This window comes from Drosophila rhopaloa, unplaced genomic scaffold (assembly GCF_018152115.1).
Source record: "Drosophila rhopaloa isolate 14029-0021.01 unplaced genomic scaffold, ASM1815211v1 contig_203, whole genome shotgun sequence".
In the NCBI taxonomy this organism is placed as follows: domain Eukaryota; kingdom Metazoa; phylum Arthropoda; class Insecta; order Diptera; family Drosophilidae; genus Drosophila; species Drosophila rhopaloa.
The window spans coordinates 1446754-1470795 of record NW_025335088.1 but is presented as its reverse complement, the minus strand read 5'-3'; the positions used below and the strand labels follow the sequence as shown (position 1 = coordinate 1470795).

At 32.9% G+C, this 24042-nt stretch overlaps 2 protein-coding genes across 12 annotated transcripts in view; one reads left to right on the top strand and one right to left on the bottom strand.

Annotated features, from left to right (window-relative positions):
- LOC108038163 overlaps positions 1-24042 on the bottom strand; it is a 47711-nt gene that overhangs the window by 8732 nt on the left and 14937 nt on the right. For 3 of the 11 annotated variants that reach the window (XM_017114895.2, XM_017114894.2, XM_017114896.2), the window contains exons 3-10: positions 18067-24004; positions 14772-14903; positions 14556-14564; positions 10168-10242; positions 9372-9591; positions 9181-9301; positions 8837-8943; positions 2750-2891 (exon numbers count right to left, since the gene is read on the bottom strand). In XM_017114895.2, coding sequence (XP_016970384.1) covers positions 2750-2891; positions 8837-8943; positions 9181-9301; positions 9372-9591; positions 10168-10242; positions 14556-14564; positions 14772-14903; positions 18067-23961 — 6701 coding nt within the window. In that variant the 5' untranslated portion in view covers positions 23962-24004. Of the gene's footprint in view, positions 1-2749; positions 2892-8032; positions 8140-8836; positions 8944-9180; positions 9302-9371; positions 9592-10167; positions 10243-14555; positions 14565-14771; positions 14904-18066; positions 24005-24042 lie in introns of those variants that run through there. The other 8 variants (XM_017114901.2, XM_017114904.2, XM_017114905.2 and 5 more) reach the window with 6 other exon arrangements.
- Positions 10253-24042, top strand: part of LOC108042590 (metabotropic glutamate receptor) — a 105398-nt gene continuing 91608 nt past the window's right edge. The window contains exon 1 of the mRNA XM_044460716.1: positions 10253-11264. The gene's annotated coding sequence lies outside the window, so the exon portion shown is untranslated. The remainder of the gene's footprint in view (positions 11265-24042) is intronic.

Below are 24042 nucleotides of genomic sequence, written 5' to 3'. Positions count from 1 at the left end.
GGGCTTAATTCAATTAAAATCGGACATCTATACCATAGAACATTCAACAAATTAAAAATCAAAATAAAATAAAAATGTATTTTTTTGTTTTTCTATTTATTTCTTTTAAGATATAGTGATTATTTACTATATTAGAATTAAGCTTTTATTTTTGTCAAAATCAGACAATAAAATATAGCTGCCATAGAAACGCAAAATGCAGCGCATAATGGACACAGCTTCATGGTTTTTTGTAATATTGGCATAAAAATCAAAATTTAAATTAAAGATTAAAGATCTTACATCAACAGAATAAAAGTTATTTTACTTATTTATTTTCTGCCACGCATTAGAATTATAAACTCAGTAGACAGATATTGATAAATCAATAAAAAAAATATAATTGATGAGTAGGCATGAACCTTTTATATTTATCTTATTGTTGATGTTGAAAGTTAAATCGAAAATTTACTCCAAAAATAAATGTTTGGTTTTCTGGTGCAGTGGGACTCCCTGATTATCAAAATAATTTCGGAGAATATAATTTACAGAATATTTACCAAGGGAAATGTTACAACTGCAAAGATTTGGGACATTTCGAAAAAGGGAAAGAAAAAGTCCCGCTGTGCCAAATGTAACAAGCAGTGCTGCCAATTCGGATTTTTTCCCGTCAAAACTGGCTTTTTTTGAAGACTAACTGCGGGAAAAATTTGTGAATTGCGGGAATTGTGAGAAGCGGGAATTCTGGCTTTTTTAGAAATTAAAAGCATCACAGAAATTTTAGAGTTCCTGGAATGTAAGAATATTGCAGAAATTGAACGCCAATATAATAACATTACTTCGATCAAATGGGAAAACATCAGCGACACAAACAAATTTTGGTTTGAGGTGCTCAAATTTAAAGATTCTGGTGGAAACCGAAGATTTTTTGGGTTGGCAACCGTGGCCATCCAAATATTATGTTTGCCCTGGTCAAACGCGGAAATAGAAAGGGTTTTTAGCCAGGTTAACCTAATTAAATCCAAATTAAGGAATTCGATAGGCCTCAGCACGACTAACAGCATTCTAAGCATGTTGTGCATTAACTTTCTTTCTAACTTCGTTAAACAGCTTGAAATAAAAGACCGTTGTACGATTTTATTTCGTTACAAAATTTGATATCAGAAATTGCAATCGTCACGACTTTTTAAATCGTTAAGAGGCGTTTTTGTTTCATTATGTACAAGCAAATAAAATTGGTTGGGGATTTTTGGCAAACCCAAAAAAAGAAGGTCCTAAGCGAATTTTTCTCAAAATTTGTCAAGCTAACTAGATTTTTTTCTTCCGCTTAATTAAATGTTGCCTAATAAAACTTCTTAATAGGATATTAAAATAAAGTATTACTGTAAAATGTTTAATTATTGTGATTTTAGTGTTGGAACAGATATTTATTTGTATACCCTTGTAGAGGGTATAATAAGTGAAGGGCACATTCCGACCCTATAAAATATATGTATAAGTTCTTGATTAGCATCACTAGGCGAGTCGGTCTAGTCACGTCTGACCGTCTGTCCGATTCCTCACAAATTAGTCCCTAAATTTTAAAGATTTTTGGATGATGCATTCAAATAAGTCTTCTTTTTGTTGCAGGTATAAGAACGGGCTTGCTCAACCTACTACCATATAGTTTTTTTTTTTTCGCGCGGAGTTCCACGGCCCACTTACCCGCCCAACCGACCGAGGGGCGCAGCCGTCTATCGTACGGCACGATTCGCTAGAAGATAGGAAAATAAAGGTTTCATAGGTACAATCGGGAAAAATGGAAAATAAAATAATAATTTTGTCACATCTAAACATATTTCAATACACTCTGTATTTTTTGGCAGTTTCATAAATACGGTTTAAGTTTTGTACAAATCGGACAACTACCATATATTTGTCCTAGGAACGATCAAAATAAAAAAATAGACATGGCTTTATTGCTTTTAAGCATACGGATACGCCTAAAAATCGAAATATACATAGTCGTCTTCATCTTTTCTTGTTTTAAAGTTATTTATCCTAAATTGGTTGCTCCTACAATAGACGCGGTTATCAGGCCTCAAGGGGTTTCAAAGTTACACTTTGGTAAATAACACCTCTATGCTTATTTATTTTGTACCTTAAATTATAAGTTTTTGTTTTTGTAGCTGATTTTTAGTTTCATTCTTGTAAAAATGCGATAAAGACCTTTTCAGTATATCCATAATAATCTCAAATAAATAGCACAGGATTATAAAGTTTAATCGACAATTTACTGTGGAGATATTTGGTTTTCAGTTCAGTTGGAGTCCCTGATTTAGAAAATGAAACTTGTTTCGTTTGTTTTCGTGGCAATTCCTGGTATTCTGGTAAACCAATTTCGGTGTTACCAACCAATCAAAGTGCTATTTTCTTTATAGGGGATCCAAGTGGACCGCATTACCAAACTTTCATCTTTCGAGTAAGTTGTAATCATCTAATCTTATAAATGATTATTGCGATAAACTTTATTTGCAATGCTGATTTAGATAATTAAGGCAATCATTTTTTTTTATTAAAGACGACAAAGTCATTTAATACTATTATTACATAATTGTTGCACTAAAATAACTTAGTTTTGCCATTTTCACACCTCTAAGGAACCAACAGGGATACATACGTGAGAGAGAGTGCATCTTAGGTTTAATTAATGTATGCTAACATACATAGTTGTTGTATTGGTTTGTGTTGAGAAAACATAAAGGAATGAATTTAGGGCACAAGTACTCACAAGTGAAACTTCTCGTTCCACACAGGGTTAAGTTCCTGTGGCATAGTTCGCGTTCGCTTTTTCACCTTGCTAACCTGCACCGTCACATATGGATCACTGGTACCGCTTTTATCCTTCGCTATCAGGCCTTGAGCACAAATCACTGCATCAATCAGGTCAAATATAGAAGGTTGATCAATTTGTTCGTTTCCCACGCCATAATCCGAAAATCACCAATTGTGTGGAAATCAGATGTTCCATGCCGATCAGTATAATGTTCCAGATGTTAAATTTTAAAATTTTATCAAGTTAGTTAAATTTTTGATTGTCGATTGCATACAAGGAAGACAGTTTTTAATTTTGTATTTTTAATTTTAAAACGATTTGTTGGGGTTTGAAACGAAGAAAATAGTTTTGAGTTTTTTTTATGTGTTTTTAAAGAGTTATTTTTCATTTTTTAATTTTTTAATTTTTTTTCAGTGTTAAGAATTGATTTTCAAGGGAGAAAGAAGAAGAGAAAAAACGGAGTGTTTTTAATAATGATCTTCAATATCAGTTCAGCAGGAACAGTGCAGTGCTGCTGACTTGATTACACTGTCACATATACATATATGTATATACATGTATGTACGTACATACAATTAATTGGTTAACATAAGTATATACATTTATGTACATATGAGTATTAGTCAGAAAGATGCAAGTGACAAAGGTAAAAGTGTTAAAGGTATATTTTCGATAATAAAAACATTTAGTTCTGTACAATTTTAAAAACTAATTACACTTGTAAAGTAAAGAGCAGAAAGTCAAAAGCAAGATATACATAAGTTGAATAATTTTAATTAGGCTTTATCATATAAACCTATACAAAATGCACATGTAAAGAAAAAGGATACATCAGGTTCAATTAGCTTGCTTTGTAATGAATTTTTTTAAGTGTGTACCATAGAATATATGCTTAGAAAAATGTACTGGGGAAATCGATATTTACTGACCACTAGATTGCCTCACACACACTAAGAGGTTCAAAAAAATATTTAGTTCGAAAACGTATTTTTTATTGAATAAAATGGCGAAATGAATAAATATATACATATAGTAGGGTTTGGGATTATTAAAGCCTGGTTTTAAATTATTTTTAAGGGTTAAATTTAAAATAAAAATATAGTGCTGCTATATGTCCGAATTCAATAAATTCCACAGTCGAGAATCCCGAAAACAAATTTAAAAGACAGGGCCTATTGTGTATCTTTTTTTTGTTATTTTACCTTAGCAGAGAGTATGTAATCTTGGACAGGGCCCTTATCTTACTCATTTCTCAAAAGTTTTTGTCTAATATGTAACCTAAGCAACTGTTTGATTTTTTTATTTTACAAACAATTTACCTCATGTATAAACTCACATAAGAAAGCGTTATAAAAAGGGCATGATTTCAAATTGGCATGGAGAAGGTCTAAAACTCGATCAGAACAAACAACTTTATGCTGTAATAAATATAGATTATAAAAATTATATTGACATATTTGCTATTATTCTAAAAGTCGACATGGATATGCTCATTTGGACAGATTGTTTGTGAATATTGATATATATTCCATTAAAAATGAGTGCAACTTAATATGAGTAAAATAAAAACAAATGTGTATACATGTATGTGTATAGCTCCCAAACTTAAGGAGTAAATGGCATAAAAATTATGTCCTAATGATACTGGCCAAATATATATACACTTTTTAGGGAAGAGACAAGTAGGTCGAAATACGTTATGTTTTATTTTAATGTGCTATACTCTGTCAAAAAGTTAAAGTTAAGTTAAAGTAAGTTACACGCAGGCTCAACCTACAAGCCTCATCCATATATAGGATAATAATAAAACCATTTGTAAACGAACTGTAGTCAAATTTAATCTAAATCAATTAATGTTGTGAATTGTCCTTAATTTAATTTGTTCTTAAGGGGCATGCAAATATAATAAAATACATTTTGGTTGATTTCTTTTGTAGAAACTATATTTCTATAAAACTTTACTATCTAGACAACTATCTATCGTGTAGGTTAATATTTGTTTGCTTCTGTAATGCATTTAAATAATAGAGCTTAAACTAAAAAAAAATAATGTATTAAAAAAAAGAAAACAACAAACATCACCTAAGTATTTCTGTACCTCTTCGTAATATTTTAAATTTTTTTTATACCCTTGCATAAGGTATTATAATTTCAGTCAAAAGTTTGTAACGCAGTGAAGGAGACATTTCCGACCCTATAAAGTATATATATTCTTGATCAGCATCACCAAGAGAGTCGATCTAGCCATGTGCGTCTGTCCGTCCGTCCCTCCGTCCTCTTTAAAGCTTTTATTATTTTATTGAACTAATATTTCACAAGAATAGAAACTCCCTTCCTATAGTCAAAGTATAGCTGAGTATAAACATAACAGCTAACATATTTTTGATGCACACTGGAATGGTTAATAACACATAAAAACAATTTGAAAAATAACATTAGTTTAAGATAGTTTAACCCTTTAAAGGAAATTAAATTCTATACAATTTATTGTTTGTTTAATTTATTTTCCTTTTATTAAATAGTTTAATTTTGTTTATACAATTCCAATGTATGCAGAAAATTGTATGTTTTAATTATGTTATGTTTTGAATATATTGACTATTTCAATATATTTATTGTTTAGGGCACAAGAGTTTGTAATGATAACCTAATAAAAATGTTTTGGGTACAATCTACTTTAACTACAATTATAAACTTGTGTGAAATATTAGCTGTCAGGGATCGACGAATGTATAAGAATCTTTAAACTTTAAGCACACTCGCAAAAAATAGAAATATATTCGTTTTATAGAATATATTATTTTTGTAATAGCTGAAAGGAAATATAAAAACATGTTTTTTCGGGGTTTGCTTTCTTGTATTTTTTGTACGGAACGGGTAAGATAACTAAATATACATGTAGAATGGAAGGATAATCTTAAAATAGCGTCCAGTGGCTATTTTGTATGTAAGTAGCCAGATAGGATATTAATCCAATTACGTCAAGAGAAGTAAATAAATAAATAGATGACTAAATCATATTTATTGAAAAAAAATGATAACCTAGTTGGATATATAAGACGAAATTACTAAGAAATATAAGTATTTTTGAAGGTTTATTATGTCTTATTAAAATATCAAATAACTGCCATAAGATCAATCGGAAAACGAACAGGAAATTATTGAATAATCGTCATAATTTATTATTGTTGTTGAACATATTCTCATATAAGTTAAAAAACATAGTCGTTAGTCGTTTTTTAGCACAATACATTTTTATCAAGCTGCAAGGGTATATAATCTTCGAATTGGCTAGGTAAGCAAGCTTCATTGTATTTTTGTTCTGATATAAAACCACTTATTTTTCGGCAACGTAACGGCCTTATTTAATAATATTAGTCTACCCTTGCAGAAGGTATTAAAATTTTAGTCAGAAGTTTTTAACGCAGTGAAGGTATTATTTCCGGCCCTATAAAATATATATATTCTTGATCATCAGGAGAGTCGATCTAGTTTCTACGCAAACTAGTCCCTAAGTTTTAAAGCTATTTTCGCAAAAGTTGTCTTTCTATTTTAGGTAGTATATAGCCGGAACGAGCCGAATTGGGCGACTATATCATATAGAATATCTTTGTTGTTTTTGATTTTTTTGTAATATTTAAATACCTTGGATTTACGGTGTAATTAAATTAAAATCGGACATATACATCATAATGCTCAAAATCGACTTAGCTTCATTGTTTTTAGAAATATATGCATAAAAATCAAAATTTGGTCGTTTTGTAATAACTGCAAGAATATATAAACTTCGGATTGCCGAAGTTTGCTTCCTTTCATGTTTTCCCTAAGATACTTAGACTGGAAGCCTGTTGTTTAGCACCAACTATTCAAAAATATTTCAAAACATCTTTTGTTTTTTTTTAAATCCTTAAGTTTGGAAAAAAAACTATTGGAAGGTACTACACATAATTATGAAAATAAACAATACATTAAAGTTCAAATAGTTTGAAGTGGGGAAAAAATGCAATCAGTTTAATATGGGTCGAAGCCTAGAATGTTTTTTTAGTTTGGGAACTGGAGATGCCCATTGATATTTAGTTTTTAACAAAGACAAGAAGGGAAGCAAACATCGAATTCATTTTGATTATGAATAAGTAATGAAACTATGCCGAATTTCAGATATATTTTTATTGTGCTATTTGATATAGTCGTCCGGTTTTTAAATAATCGTAAAACCATAATCCTAAAACTATTTAAAATTATTATTTCTTTGATTTTATGGGGAATTATTTTTGTTCCATTTATTTTTTCGATTGTTCGTATGTTTCATTTCGACTTATACTTTCTGAAATATATTAAAGTCTTTTTAGAAAAACTTTAAAACTACAAAAAACAATAAAACTGGTTATTAGTTTGCGTAATAACGAACAAACGAAAAGATGAACGGACGGACTGACGAACATGGATAGAACTATTAGGAGTCTAGACATCGACATGGCTCGATCGGCTCTCCTGGTGATCAATAAAATATATATAAAATATATACAAAACATATAAAATATATATATCAAATATATATGACTGAAATTGAAATACCCTGTTGAAAGCTCTCTCTTAAGTTTGACTATTGAATAAAGCCACAATTTGTTGTCACATATTTTTTTTCAAGAAGAAGACACATTTTAAGGGAAATTAACGGTTTTTTTAAAAGAAGATAAATGGTGAAAGCGTACCTCTTTAATATATGTACATAACACTTTGTTCTATAAGAAGTTAAATTTCAATCCCTCCATTAACGGTACAAATTTGACAAAGGTTAAACAACAGTTTTTTGTGTCGTATAGTTTTACTACGAACCTTAATAAAAAATATACATGAAATACATAAACTATCACTCTTCTTTTTATACAAATCTTGAAATTATCCTTTTACTGCTTCACCCCTTTCAAAACCTTGTTTTAATAGAAATGCTTTAAAAAAATCCAATCCTACATTTTTTTCCTATTTCAAAAAAATAATAAATAGGGAAAAGGAAGCAAAGCCGTAAAGAAGACTTTATATGAAAAAATATTTCAAAAATTGATTAGCAAAACGTGAAACTAAAAATCAATAATTTTTTATAATGATCCAGTAATTAATTACAATAATTACGTTGACGGTACTGAAATTGGAAATTAACGATGCAAGGCCAAAACGATAAAATCATTTGACAAAAGAAAAAATAAATTTATTTAATGCCAAATGGCGTTGTTTGTGTACCTGTAATTGTTAGTTTGCATGACCACTTAGATGTTCCCTCAACAGTTGCGTGCTCAGCCTGTTCTAATGAATCTATGTGAGTATCGGGATCCACACCGAATGTCATCCTTAAATTAAATCGATTACATACATTTATGATTCGGGTTTACAATGAATACTTCATAAACGCTTCTGAAATATCAAAACACTAAAAGTATGTTATTGAATTGGCTAGGCGGGTGCACACGTTTTTCCCTTTGGAGGTATATTATTTCGACCTTTACACATAACTACAATCCTATAATATTGTATAAAAAAAATTCAAAAATGTATTTAAAAGCCACTAATCGTTGTTGACCCTTATTTTGTATTTGCATTTGTATAAGTTTAAATGTTTCGTATCTAACATTTTGGGATGACGACCACACATAAATTGAATCCAAAAGGCTTACTAATACTGGTTTCATGCAGTATGACATTTCAGTTTTGATCACTTTTTCATTTGGAAATATGTAGTTTCATTAATAGTTTGCAAATTAAATGTTCCCGTAGTATATTTTATAAGTGGATTTTACAAATATACATGTATGTAATGCGTACATGCATATCACACATTTTTCAAATACAAAAATGTTATATAGTTACATATAAGCACATTCATTATTGTAAATCAATATTGTATTTCTCATAGACCAGTATAATAATAATAAATACAGCGTGTCATTCAAATGCGAATTGCAAATACATTCACATACATCCAATTCAAATGAAACCGACAACAGAAAAAATACGACGATTAGAAGTTAGTTGTGTACAATCTCAAACCTGTGATTGCTATCTTGGCCGACCATTTGCTTGTGCCATCCAGGACGCTTTGTTTGACAGCTTTCATATGACCAGTGTGACTCTTCTCCTCAACGCTGAATACGGCTCTATACGGATGAATGCCATGTCAAAGTTTACTATCTTTTGTTTTTTTTGATTCCGGCCGCTTACAAGACTAACTAACTTAATTTTATTGTATTATGTAAGATTTAAGGGCTGCATATCAATTGTTGTGCATATAATTGTGAAGTACCCCCATTAATGGTTTAAAAGTGAAAATTTATATGTTTATATCGCTGCGATTATCCGCACTAGTCAAGTCAATATTTGAATTAAAATATTACCTAATCAACTCAAAAATCTCTGGTTTCTCTCGCTCTCGCTGCTTCATTCGCTCTTTCATGGCTGTAATGATCGAATTTGCCTTATCCTCGGCACCGTGTTTTGAGCTCTTCTCAGCAGCACCTAAATTTTATTGTTAAAAGAAAAGATCACGGATCTTTTGCGTTCAGCTCTATGTATTCAAAATACTTACGCTGAAGACAGTCAGCATTTAACAGGTCCTTACACTTTTCATGACACTTTACACCGCACTCAGTGCATCGCACTCCTTGCCGTGCTATTCCCCACAGCAGACCTTCGCACTCGTAGCAGTACGTTGGTGAAGTTGCTGTCCATAATAAAAAGTTGTGTGGCGTTGTCGAAGATATAGGGTAGATCAGAGCCTGTAGAGCTTTTTTGTATACGTGCATTTTCTATGGATTGGAAAAAAAAAACAATTTGAGTATACATGTACCGCAATTAGTACATGCTCAAAACCGTACTATTTCAACATAACCTATGAGTAGGTTACGTTACAAGTTAATTTCAAACTTAAATCCAAAGCCGAAACTGCTTCGTCACGGCGAAGTCTCTTATAACTTTGACAATATGATAATGATAAATAATAAATAATGTGTTATTTAATTAATTAATCGCTTATATTTCTTTTTTAAATCTTCAGGATTTTCTTAGATCCTTAGGTCTATAAATGTCAAATATGCCATTTATAATTGATTAAAAATGTGTTATAGCATGACGATGTCCCGATTATAAGATAACTAATTGTCATTTATACAAGCTCATCATCGTTCATTCACCCATCATCGTTTGTAATAATTTTTAGAAATATATTTTTTGAATGCAATCCTACTATTTTGTAATCACTTTTTTTCAATTCAATTCATTTATTTTAGTAATTTAATTAAATTTTGATGTAGTCGTTCCCTTTTTTTTACCCATGCTTTTAATGCTCAAAATAATTAAGACTTAACTTATTATTAAATCCTTACCAGTTCTTCATCATTAAGCGTTGCACGAGGAACAGCGGAGGTAAGTCCAGCATTTCGTTTTGTAGCGGCCATTGTCTAAAGAAAAGTAGAGATAATTTTAGTCCTCTAAGAGTGCAGACTGTGTATTCAGTAAATATAAAAGTCTTTAAATTCTTCTTTTGAAACGTGGTTGTCAAAACATACTAAGCAAATTAAGCTACTTCATCGCAACTCTACTGCAGATACTTAAAAAATTACAATAAGTTTTCAAGCTTCAAGTATAATTTGAGGAAGCGTAACAGGCAGTATGCAATTCAAATAAAAATCGTTGGAAAAATATACAAATTGGAGATAAATACAATTATAGGTGCACTGATTTTTATGTACGAGTACAATATGTTTATTTCTTAATTATTGGTAACGATTTATATATTTAAAATCGCATCTATCCGAATATCATTTTTGTATTTTTGCTTAAGTTCTTTCTATGTTTTCTAAAAGATTTGCGTTACAAGCGTGTACGTTTGTTATCTACCAACCATTATCTGCTCATTTTCATGCAAACTTAACAGATTACATCGATCCTGTTTTGCTGGCGCATGATGTAGCTGTAGCTGAGAACCGTTGACCAAAAGAATCAAAAATCATCAATTACTCACGGCAGCTTACTAAATACGCATGTTTTTTTGAAGTTGCGTTTTAAGACGTATTTATAGCTTGAATGATGTATTTTTCGGTAATAAGGTACTAATTTAATTCTTATATAATTTTCGATGTAGTTTTAAATTTAATTTTTATTGGGACCTTTAAAAAAATGTTCTACCATTGGCATTGTAGTCGCCATCAAGAATCTTTACACTTTACTGCAGAGTGTTCAAACGGTTTCATAATCGTTATTTTCAACAGGTGAACCAAATCATAACTGAAAAATAATCGTAGCCCTTAGTGCTTTTATCAGTTGAAGGGAATTTATTTTTTTTTAAATCATCAATTGTTGGAAAATTATATATAATAGTTCTATTAACAATTTTGTAATTTAATTAATCGCACTAAGAAACTGCTATTGGAACTGGAGTTATACGCAAATAAATAGGACCACCTCAGATCTTCACTTTGCTGTAAGTAAAAGCCTAAACCTAAAAGTTTAAAAATAGGTATATAGCCAAATAGCTTCTCTTGGCCGTGTTCTTAAGGAATTTAAAAATAAAAAAAAGTGTTCAAATATGAAATAAATTTGTTTATTTTTTCGGCAAACCGAAGCTTAAATAAATAATATTTTTTTTTGTATTTCTTTGAAAACAATGAGTTATGTCGATTCTTCGATAAATACTTCGACCGTCCCTTTGTCAGATTTTTGATATAGTTGTCCGTTTTTTAAAGTTCATTATATGTTTAAAGTTTCTATATCTCGGAGTATATTCAAAATGTAAAAAATCATCAAAATTTTAATTTGTTTTAAATTAAGGGGTTACACTTCAAAAAATTCATTTTTTTCAAACTTTTTTATATAATAGTACAGAGTTTCAGAAATGTAGTCTGAAAATTTCAAGTCGATCGAAGCAAAAATGTAGGAATGGGAGAAATTTAAAGCTCAGTGCGTCGAACGTCACAACAGGCAATTCTGGCTCTGGCGTCGGGCAGATGCGGCACTTTAAACGCGTTTTTCTCAAAACCACTTTTTTGAAGTCGGTAGTCACGATTTCTCAAAAACTATATCAACTTCTGATTTTGCACACTTCTTTTAGACATAATTCTCTTGTCCTTAACGGAGGGATTTTTTTAATTTTTAATTACAACTCATTTTATAAGCCAAAATATGGCCAAAATTTACGTAAAAAATGACACTTTTTATGAAAAGCGCTACAAAAAATTCAATTTTTAATTTTAAAAAAAAATGGCTCGTAGAGGACAAGCGAGACACATACACTATCAGAATAATTTTGGCTTTTTGATTTCAGACAAAAATTGGCGGAGATATTTTGCCTACCGCAAGGACACAATTTTTTATGAGGTCAAGTTCAAGCCTGCCTCAACGGCTCAATTTTAAAAATATTTGGTTCAAATTTTTACACAATGTTGGTCAAACCATAAACATTAATGTACAATAAATGAAATTTGTGAAATTGCTATATGATCTTTAAAAAAAATTTACGAAAATAGGCTTTTTTTCGTGCTCCAAGACCCGGATAACCCCTTAATTAACTGACTGTCATGGATAGATCGACACTCCTAGGGATGCTGATCAAAAAAATATATTGGAATGGTCTCCTTCACTGCATTACCCTCCGCAAGTGTATATAAATAATGTTCAAACTATGCATTGCTATTTAATGCATGATCATTGATCTTGGGTTTTCAATGTATGAATTTATGTCTACGCATTGTCGTTAGGTAGTTTCTTACATATCAACATTCTTAGATATTAAGTATTTGTGTTACAATCAACTGACCAAAATGGTTGTACACTGTAAAAAAAGGTGCAGCTTTGTATCTAATACGAGATTGTTACAAAACTTCCGCTTCTGAGCAATACCTTTTTTTGATACATTACAATCCCACCTTCAGATCGGAGTTAAAAAAAAATGTTTTCAAAGTTCCAGTTATTTCTTGAACAATCATTTGATCAAAAACCAGAAAAGTAGCACTTTCTGGCTTTTGATCAAATAATTGTTCAAGCAATAACTAGAACTTTGAAAAACAGTTTTTTTTAAAGCCGACGGCAAGCCGAAGTTTATATACCCTTGCAGTTATTACAAAACGACTATATCTGATTTCTAGCCTATACTATTTCGCCATCGTTTCTATAGCAGCTGTATGATATTGTTGTTCGATTTTGAAAACACTAAAAGCGTAATATAGTAAATAATTAATATATCTCAAAGGGATATTTTAATAAATAAAAAACAGCAAATTTAATTTATTTCTATTTTTTTAATTTTTTAATTTTTCTATGGGAGCTTATGATATAAATGTCCGATTTTAATTTAATTAGACAGACGGACATGGCGAGATCTACTCTCTCCTGGTGATGCTGATCACTTCAATGCGTTGCAAGCTTTTAATTGAAATTATAATACCCTCTGCAAGGGTATAAAAGTATAACTTTGTTGTTTTTAAATTTTTTTTTGTTCTTTGGAATTTGGTAATATTTAAATACAATGGAATTATGGTTTTAATTGAATTATATAGAAAACTTAAAAAAAAATTAAATATTTTTATTTAGCTTTTTTCTATTTATCAAAATATTCCTTTGAGATGATTTGTATAAAAATCAGACAACAATATCATATAGCTGCCATAGAAACGATGGAACATGCAGCTCAAAATCGACATAGCTTCATTGTTTTTTAGTAATATAGGCATAGAAATCGAAATGTAATAGTTTTGTAATAACTGCAAGGGTATATAAACTTCGGCTTGTTTATTTCTTGTTTAATCATGTAATTCATAATTAGTTCATATTTTTTCATGTGTTTTTTTTTAATTTGATCTCATAAATACTTTGTATCCTCCGGTACTTAATTTTCTTACACAAATATATTAATATATTAATCGATTGACTATACGGTTTTAATTTGTTTTATATTTTTTAGAACTTTTATGTTTATATTCTAACATCACACAAGCCATTTATAAAATATATTTTTGATAAATAATTTTTTATGTTTTTCCTGCCAGAATAAGTTTATTATACCCGTTACTCGTAGAGTAAAAGGGTATATTGTATTCGTGTAAAAGTATGTAACAGGTAGAAGGAAGCGTTTCCGACCCTATAAAGTATATATATTCTTGATCAGGGTCACTAGCCGAGTCGATATAGCCATGTCCGTCTGTCCGTCTGTCCGTCTGTCTGTCAGTCTGTCTGTCCGTATGAACGCTGAGATCTCGGAAACTATAAAAGCTAGAAGATTGGCATTTTGCATGCAGATTCTAGGAGTTCCTACGCAGCGCAAGTTTTCAAAAAGGTGCCACGCCCCCTTTAACGCCCACAATCGCTTATATACGATTTTAAAAATTTAAATATTTCGGAAAAGTAAAAATGCAGTTTTATTGTGTTTATCAATACCTATCGAAATGTAGAAGAAATTTTTCAAATCGGACCATTCGTTAAAAAGTTATGCGTGATCAAAGTTTCTATCTCCATCTCCCTCGCACTCCCTTTACCTGAGTAACGGGTATCTGATAGTCGGGGCACCCGACTATAGCGTTCTCTCTTGTTTTACGCTTAAATTTGTGTTTTATGGAGTCTACAGTGCACAACTACATTTAAAATAAAAAACAACAATAAATGTTGCACTTGGCATGTATCAGTGAATTTAAAATGTAAATAGAAATTACTTATTTATTTGAAAACGGCTAGTAAAATTGATATAATAAAAAATTTTGAGTTGGAAGACTTTAGTCTATACCTTGAGAACCTGCCGTCCATCAAATCATCGTCGTTAGAAACCGACATTTTAATAAGGGTATGTAAAAGTAAGCAAAGGATCATAGAAAATTAAGTTAATAAGTACTTGTATTTTAACATAGACGATCCATGAGTTATTAAAAAAAAATATTTATTTTTATGTTAACTGTATTGCTTCGATAAGTAAAATAAATGAACAAATTATTAGAGGGCTTACCAGTTCAGACACAAGGGGAATGGATTTTCTACGAGGTCGTATGTCCGGCATACTGTCAATATTGCTATAGAAAGGGTTATCTCCGGGGTGTCCATTGGAACGTAATCCAACTTCTCCAGTACCACCGCCATTCTGAAACAATTATACGACATTATTAGAATATTTAAATAAACCAGGATATTTTTATATCCGTAAAGGCGAAATATGGGTGTATACAATTATATATAACAAGTAAATGCATATCGTCTTAAACAAGAAAAAATATAATTTCGGTTTATATACCTTTGCAGATAACCAAAATTTTACTATTCTATCATTTTTTATGTACATATTTAAAAAAATAAAGTTTTGTTGATTTTCAAAACAAATTTTTTCTGTAGCACCAAATATTAAAACCGTTTCGACGGTTCTAATAGCTGCAATAGAAAAACAACTTTTCGGAAAGTTTCATTCAAAAGGCTTTAAAACTGAGAAATCATAATACCCTATGCAAGGGTATAAAAAAGAAAAAATTAAATTATACCCAGTACAATACCAGAACCTAAATCCGAAATAAAATTTGTTTGCTTTCCGAAGTCATCGACAGTCGTCCTTTAAATCCTCCCAAACTAAGCTAATGAAATATAGACAAAGTAGTCTGACAATATTGATATTTAATAATGTGAATTATGTCTTATAAATGATTATAAATTTAAAAATTAAAATAAAAAAAACAACTAAAAAGATTTTTTTCAGTAATTATTACATTTTATAAATCTGTATGGCTAATCATTTCAACTCTATATTTATTATATTCCTATTATTTTCATAACATATTTTGTATTATCCCTTACTCTTATGTAGTAATATCTATTTTCTATAAGTTTTGTTTAGGAACTTTAGGGACTTAATTATATCTTGTTGCGAATAGTTGGCGAATACAGTTCCCCTAAAAGTTATGCATATATTAAGTTACTACCTGCTAAATTAAAAAAATAATTAATTGTTTCATTGTGAACAGATTTTGAAATCAGGTTTATTAGGAAAGCCATCCCTTCTCACGAAGGGAAATAAATCAAATACAATCAATTACAGAGGTATATCCAAGTTGTCCATCATTCCAAAGCCTTTCCAAAAACGTTATTACACCCCACTTGCAACATCTTTGTAGATCAATTACGGCGACACACCTCTTGGAGCAATCTTTTTTAATAAATGGACCCAAAACTTAAGTTTTAAGTTTTCACTTCCATGGTAAATAAAGCAAGGGGAGTGATCGGATTTATCAAAAGGTGGTCAAAGGAATTCGATGATCCTTATGTCATCACACATTATTTATGACATTATTTATTTCACTAGTTCATCCAATCCTGGATGGACATATTCACCAGTATGAAGTGCCCTATGGTGTACATAAAGACTATTTTTACTATTTGCTTTACGGGAATGCAAATTTTATTTTACCATTTTACTCTAGTGGACTTCTTCTAATTAATTTACCTTACTTATCAATCCGTAGAACGATGTTTGGCACTACTCTTATTCCAAAACTTATTCTCGGATATAGTGATAGTACCGAGTTACTGGGTCGCCTAAATTTATCTGTGCCTATTATCATTTCAGGACCTATATTCCACTTACTTTAAATCATTGTAGATCTATGTAACTAAAATGACTATTATAGACTATACCATACAATTTCTACTACCGACTCTTTGCCAATCTTAAAATGATTAATTTTATCTTATTTAGCGCGAATTTTTTATTAGTATTTTGTTTCGTATGTATTTTAACTTTGCTGTCGGTTTTTATATTGTCCTTTTTTCACCTCTCGCGATCCTGATGAATATATATACTTTATAGGGGCGGAAAAGCTTTTTTCTACCTTTTACATACACTTCAACGAAATTTGTAGTACTAATTTATTCCTTTTATTCTAAGACTAACCGGTGCAAAAGTATAAAGCTTAATAATCCATTTTTTGCAATTATCTTTAGCAGTTTCTGAACGAGAGTTGTGCAATTTGACCTTATGGAGTTTCCAAAATATTAGCCCAGAAGTTTTTTTCCAAGGACCTGTTGTTACTGCTTCAGACAGGAAAACCCTGTTTTTAAGAAAGATAAGCGGCCAATGTAGGAATTCCTATATCTAAGGAAAGAAAATAACCATTCAATGCAATTCTAAGGTAAAAACCTTTTTTAATTTGCTGAAGCATGCAGGCTTATTACCTTGAAGATAAAAAGAACCAACTTATTCGTTTTGAGTCTCTTTTTTTTACAATTTACGTATGAATTAGACATTTCTAGTGTACATAGATTAGGCTTCCAAGAAGACAAAACGTAAATTCAGAGAAGAAAGTGTAACCGATTCAATTGATGAAGCAAAAATATATATCAAGTCATTAAGGTGCAACGTATTTTTGGTGGTACCGTCATTAAACGGGTTTTTTTTTTTTTTTTTTGTAAAAGCAAAAAAAAATACTATTCGTATTTTTTATTGAAACTCTTTGAAAAACAAATTCGATTGCAAAAGGACCATGTCATGACGTTTGTTATTTGTGTAAATTCTTAAGAAAACGCTGTCATCGAGGTTAATTTTTTAGGATTAGGGTGTTAGGAACGAAATCTAGATTTATACCCTTGCAAAAAGGGCAGTCAAACCCTATAAAGTATATATATTCTTGATCAGCATCACCAGAAGAGTCGATCTAGCCATGACCGTCTGACCGTCTGTCCGTTTCTACGCAAACTAGTCCCTCAGTTTTAAAGCTACCTGCTTAAAACTTTCTTAAAAGATGTCCTTCTATTGCAGGTAGTATATAAGTCGGTACGGGAGGATCGGACGACTATATCATATAGCTCCCATAGGAACAATCGGAAAAAATATGAAAAGAAAAAAATTAAAACTTCGGCAAGCCCTTGCAATTATTAAAAAACGAAATTTCAATTTATAAACAATCTAAAATCAATGAAGCTATGGCATCGTTTCTATCGTTTCATCGTTGTTGTCCGATTTTGACAATACTAAAAGCATAATAATTACTATTATATACTATAACATATAGCAATCGCACCATTACATTAGAATTTATTGGACATATTAAGTGCTAATTATGACATCACTGCATATTTGAAACATGGTTCATATAACATATTTTAGGGAGCAATGGATGGTGTGTCAAAACATTCTATCGAGCAGTTAAGACAAGCAGACGTTCTGTTTTTTTTCGCATCACATTGGAGAAACACAATTACACGTTTTATAATATATATGAATTTGGGTTTGTCTGTCTTAAATGTAAATTCACTTTAATTACCTTTTCCCTGTCCTTGGTCATTTCATCTTCTTTAAGTTTATCTTGATTATTTTTTTCTTCGATCTTGCGTTCTTTCAAAGTTTTTAACAACTTCCACTTGCTGCTACCAAAACCCGCTGCGGCACCATTACTCCCCATTACCTGGCATCCATCTGCTTCTGATTCTTGACTTACAAACTTTTTTAAGTCAATAGGGCTCTGAGATAGAACTGTACCGTTTGTGATAATCTCCAATGAGAAAGTACTACCCTGAGACTTTTCCAAAGGCTGGTCTTCTTCATTAGATTGTAGTATTGACCCTTGATCCACTTTTAAAAGAATATCTGGATCGATTGTGTTATTATCTACTGTATGACCAACATTATTATCGCTCATTTCAACATCGCTCATCTCTGCTGGCGTATCGGGTCCAGATGTTTCGCTTGATGCTGTGGATTTGATTGTTATGTAATTTTCTTCTTTTTCTGCGTCCGATTTTGGAATACATTGGTCAAAAAGTGAATTATGTTGCTCCTGCTCACATTCATTTTCAGAATGGCAAGATGAACTTGAACTGGCTGCATTGTTAGACATATTTACATTCCGATCGCGTGTTTTTTTCTTTAATCGTCGCAGTTTTCGTTGCTTATTATTTAAATGATGGAGAGTCCCTCCGCTTCTATTCTCCATCTCGGCCTCGTCATTAGAATCCACTTCCGACGCAGTGTTTTGAAGATCGCAGTTAACATCCTGCCAAGCGCTATGCATGTCAAAAACTGTGGCATATTTCTCACCTGTCGGCTTTACGATAGCAAACTCTTCAACAGTAGCATCAGAAGCTGTACATATCTTACTGTCGTCATGTACGTCTGACTGTAAATTAACGACGCGTTTGAGTTCACCAAATACTAGAGACATCCGTAACTTTACACTTTCACTCGGAGAATAATTAATGGTGTCTTGAGCATCTTTACCAACAGATTGCCGCGTATATTCTCCCCCGTTAATATCGTCTTCAAGAAGTTGTCCTATTTGTGAAAACAGAACTTCATTGTCTTCACTTTGTTCGCAAGGCACAATTCTGGAGTGTTCTGTCCGTTGCTGTTCCTGTTCCTCTAACTGGCGAAGCTCATAGTAAAAGTATTCATCATCCGTGTCGATGCTATCCTCAGTGCTTTGTCGACGGGAAGAAGAGAGGGTGCGAGCAGAATGCTGACTCCGATTGTCCTCATCTTCCCGCGACCCATAGCCAGGATTATTCGGAAGGTCTAAGCACTGCTGAGCCACCCACAAGACGCCACTGCTATTAAGGCTACGACTGCCGGTTGTTGTTGTTGTCATTGTTTGGAATGTATTTATTGTTGTGTCCCCAACTTCTTCACTTAGTTTGGGTATACTGAGGGTGGGAACATTTACATCAACATTGACCGAATTTCCGAGAATGTTCTCATCATCGTCGACATCGTCCATATAAACTGAGTTGAGTTTCTGAAGGCACGCCTGTGATGAAGTTTCCAAGAGTATCTCTGGCATCTTAATGGGCACGGTTTTCACATTGCCAATTTCATTACTATTTGCAAACTCAGTATAATTGTATGCATTTGAGACAGCCAGTGGTATGGTGTTTTGAATCTTTTTAAAGTCTCCTACGACAGCAAACACATTGTTTGACAGACTCTCATTCAACTCATTCGTTGAACCGTCTAATTTCTGTTCATAGGCACAGGCCTCTTCATCTGCATCAACCTCGTATGGATTCATTGCAATTTCACTTTCGAATGCAGGGGTTTTATCGTTATCCGATGACGTAAAGCCCGGCATATCTATTTCAATATCCGACATGTTACAGCCGCGGCGCAGAACAAAGCTATGCCGTTTGTAAGTCTTCGCCTTTTGCATTAGATTATTCATCTTAGATGAAAGTGACTTTTTTGGTACACCTCTTTCTGAAAATTCGTTGGCAGCGGAATCTGATGAGACAGCAGAGTCGGGGTGAGACAACCGTCGCACGAATGGGGCTCCTGTCGCTCTTCGTATCAGACGCATCGGTAGCTTTTGAATTCTTTTTGATAGCTGAACCTGGCTTCCGCTTACATTAGACCGCTTGTGAGAAATAAACGGACACGAACCCGCCTGGCCACGGGGCTGTCTCTGATTGCCTTGACTTTGTACATCACCGGGTAATGACTGTGATCGATTGAACTTGGATATACGCTTAAGCTTTAGATTATCTGTTAGGAGGGTATTTAGCTTATTCCAGACCTTTGGGGTTTTAAGGGGTGCGAGTTCGGGATCAAGGCGTTGATGTTTATCTGTACTGCTCGAAGACTCAGCAGAGCTCAACAAAGATACAGATTTAAAACCTAATTCCGATTGACTTGAGCTGGTCGGGGCAACAATAATTTGGACCTGCGCTTGAGAATAGGTATTAGTATTATGAGCTGGCTTAGACCCGGATTCCCTAGTAAACATTATTTGGTTTTGTTGACCCAAATAATCCAAATTATTGCTGCTATTGTAATCTGTAATAGAGTTGGAAGACGGATAGAACACTAGTCTATCTGTTAAACAACGCCTGCTAGATTGATTCACTGTTTTTTCGTACTCCATAGTCGACTCTTTATGACTATATCTTGATATGTTTCCATCTTCTGCTTTTTCGACATTTCTTAGATTAACATTTAAACATCTTTTTTTTTGTTGCTTTAAAGTTGATTTTTGTATTTCAGCAGTCAACAGGTCGGGCATACGGGTGGAAAGATTTTTTGTATCCTTCTGATTGAGATGATCCCATTCCAGCATTTCGTCTACAGTTGAAATTTTTCCTATGTTATTTGCGTCGGAATTTATGTCGAAAATAGATTTATTTTCATAGGCGGAGCAAATTGGTAAGTTCTTAGAAAGCTCGTGAATGTAGTTTAAGTTTTCTTCCGATATTACATAATCATTTTGTTTGATAGTATTATTTGTATCATAGCCGACCGGAATGTTATTCAAGTTTGAACTTCCAGCTAAAGGCAATGATGGATATGCTTGTAATTGATCTCTACTTTTTTCGATAATTTCGTTACAGAATAAATTTGGAATTCCCACTGTCACTGGGGAATTTAGTGACCAACCGCTCATAGACGATAATCCAGAATCTGATTTTGTATTCTTTTGCTGATGTGAGTCTATTTCACCACTGAATTGATTCGCGGTCTCATTAAAGTTAAGAATATCGTTGGGAGCTGGTGGTGGTGGACTGAGACTGGCTCGATTTGAATCTATTAGTGGATCATTCAGTTCAGCAGAAACTTTGTGTTTTTCAGGATTTTGCAAATGGAGGAGAAAAATCATGCTGTTGTGGCGTTCCAGACTTTTCTTTAAAGACTTTATGTACTCATCTTCATTATAAATATTTTTTTTCGAACTCTTAAACTCATCTGTTGAGTGTGCATAACTGTAATTGCTTTCATATTCTATATTTGTGTTAAAAGCGTTGTCTACGTTCCCAGAAAGTCCGCTAACAATTTGATCTATTTTTTGTTTTCGGTTTATTTCAATCTCTTGCGTTTCGAGAATCTTCAGTTGTTCATCCAGGTCTGAATTGTTTCTTAATAAATGAGTGCTAAAACTGCAAACATTTATTTTCGATGTATGATCAGGATTGACGCTGTGAGTTGAGGTGGTATTTGTGCGAGGTTTGTCTATTTTAAAATCGTCCAATGAGCTGCCAACTAGTTTTTTTAGAGTGTCGATATTTTTATTAAACTTTTTCATAACCAAAATAAACTTTTCATTGGTATTTGTAATACTATGTCTTCGCAGTTCCTCAGTTACTGTTATCGGGTTTAGTAAAAGCAGAGTCAATTTTTTATCAACTTGGCTGAGTTTTTGAAAAAACTTATTTTCTGACCATACTGTCTTGCGCAACTGACTAATTTGTGATGCACTTAAAGATTGCAAGCCTGGAATTTTATTTATTTCCTCTATTAAAGTCTCTGTTATGTTATCTAAAATTATTCGGATGTCGTCACTCAAATAGTTGATATTATTTGTTGAACTTTGATTGTCTAACCCATTCTGAATCTTGTCGGCTCCAAGTTCAATTCGTTTACTACCGGTATGCATCCCCAACAGTTCAGTATTCAATTCTTCAGAATCACCATTAATAATACGCGATGATTGTGCTTGTGCAAGGATACACTTTAGTTTATTTATCATGTCCATTTCGTTTGTATGATGCTTTTTTTTTCGCTGCCTTCTCGACTCCTTGCTTAAAATGTTGTTTGTTCGAATTACAAGGCTAGTTTTTGCAGTGTCTAAGGACTGCATATCTAAATTATCCTTCTCCTCTGGTTTTCTTAAGACTAAGGAGGAAGCTGGGCGACCATTAACTAATCCAATTTTTTCGTGGTTAGCCTCAGACTGATACAGCAATGCATCCACCTTAAATATTTCAGAACTCAAGTCATTGTCGCGATATGCCTCATTGAGTTTTTTGTAGAAAGATTCGTTCATTTCATTGGCATTAGCTAAAAGCTCCGTTCCCCCAGTATCTTCAATGGGTAGTACTTGGATTCCGCCCTCACCGGTTTTAGAGGCTGCTAAACGAAAAAACTTAACATCTTCAATAAGGTTATCTAGTTCATCGCAAGCGTTGCTTGACTGTCTTATGGGATCATCATCTAATTCAACATAAGATTGGTCATATTGAAGTCCCTCTCTTGGCTGTGAGATGTTGGTACATTTCCTGGAACCTTTTGATGACACACCCGAGGATGCTGAAATCTCATTTAACACTCGTCGTCCGTTTATAAACTCCTTCATTAGTTCGGCACGTGCGTTGTTTGCCAGAAATTGCTGCTTCTGATACAGCATAAGGTCAGAATCTGAATAAAGTTGTGTTCTCGAGTCCTTACGTGAAGCTTCAATATCCAATTGAAATCCCTTAGAAGTAGATTCATCGGTTTTGTCCGAGTCCAAGCCTTGGTCATTTTCAAAATTGAAGTAAGGATTGCAGGAGATGTGAGAGTCTAGTGCACAAGCTGAATTCGAAAATACATCGGGATCGCACTGTGCCACTACAGTGTGATCAAGATCTCCAAAACATAATTCTTTATCATAGTCTGGATCAGGTGGTTCACATCCCAAGACTATGTCTACACCCATGGTGTCTTCCAAGTCCAATGGTAGCAACTGATCTTCATCCTGAAATGAGGGGAATTCCATTCCTTCGATATTGTCCTGCTGCTGTTCTTGGTTCGCTGTTCCGATTAGGTCCATAAGATTACTAACCACAGACTGCTGCTCTATTGATATGTTTTCAAGCTTCTCCAAACGAATCCAAATTTTTCCGTACTCAGTAGAAAGCAAGTCCAATGCACGCCATGCAAACTTCAACTCTGTTTCGAGTAAACTGATCCGTGTCGCTATTTTATCCATATAGTCGGAGATTATGTAATCGGAGTGTTGCTGCGAATTGTATATCTGGCACAACTGCTGTTCACTTTTGATCGACACCATGCTGCCATTGGTGTTTGGATAGTTGGTGTAAGAGGCATTCAAGCCTATGGGTGACTTACTTATCGGTGGTTGGATTTTCGATAGTTGTGACTGAGCTGGGATCAAGTTTATATGGTTATGAACTGATTTAACCTCCAACGGGTATTCGAGCCTCTTCGCCGACTCATTTTGAAATATTCCACGAACTGGTGCAGCAGTCGAAGAGTTGGATACTGTTGTCCCATACATCGATGATTGCTGATGGTGTCGCAATTGTTCCTTTATTTGAATCTGCGTTTTTAGAGCATTTTTTGCGAAGGTAAGCTGATGTTCAACCTTCACCTCGGAGATGGATTTGTGTTCCTGGTTTTGGAACTGACTATTCTTTTCTAGCGCCCCCGACGCTTGCGGGTGAGATGTGTTCATCATATCGTTTTTAAATGCCGTTTTCGAATGCAAAATGTATTTTCACCTAAATAGTTTTATCTTTAATAATCAGCTTTCTTGCTC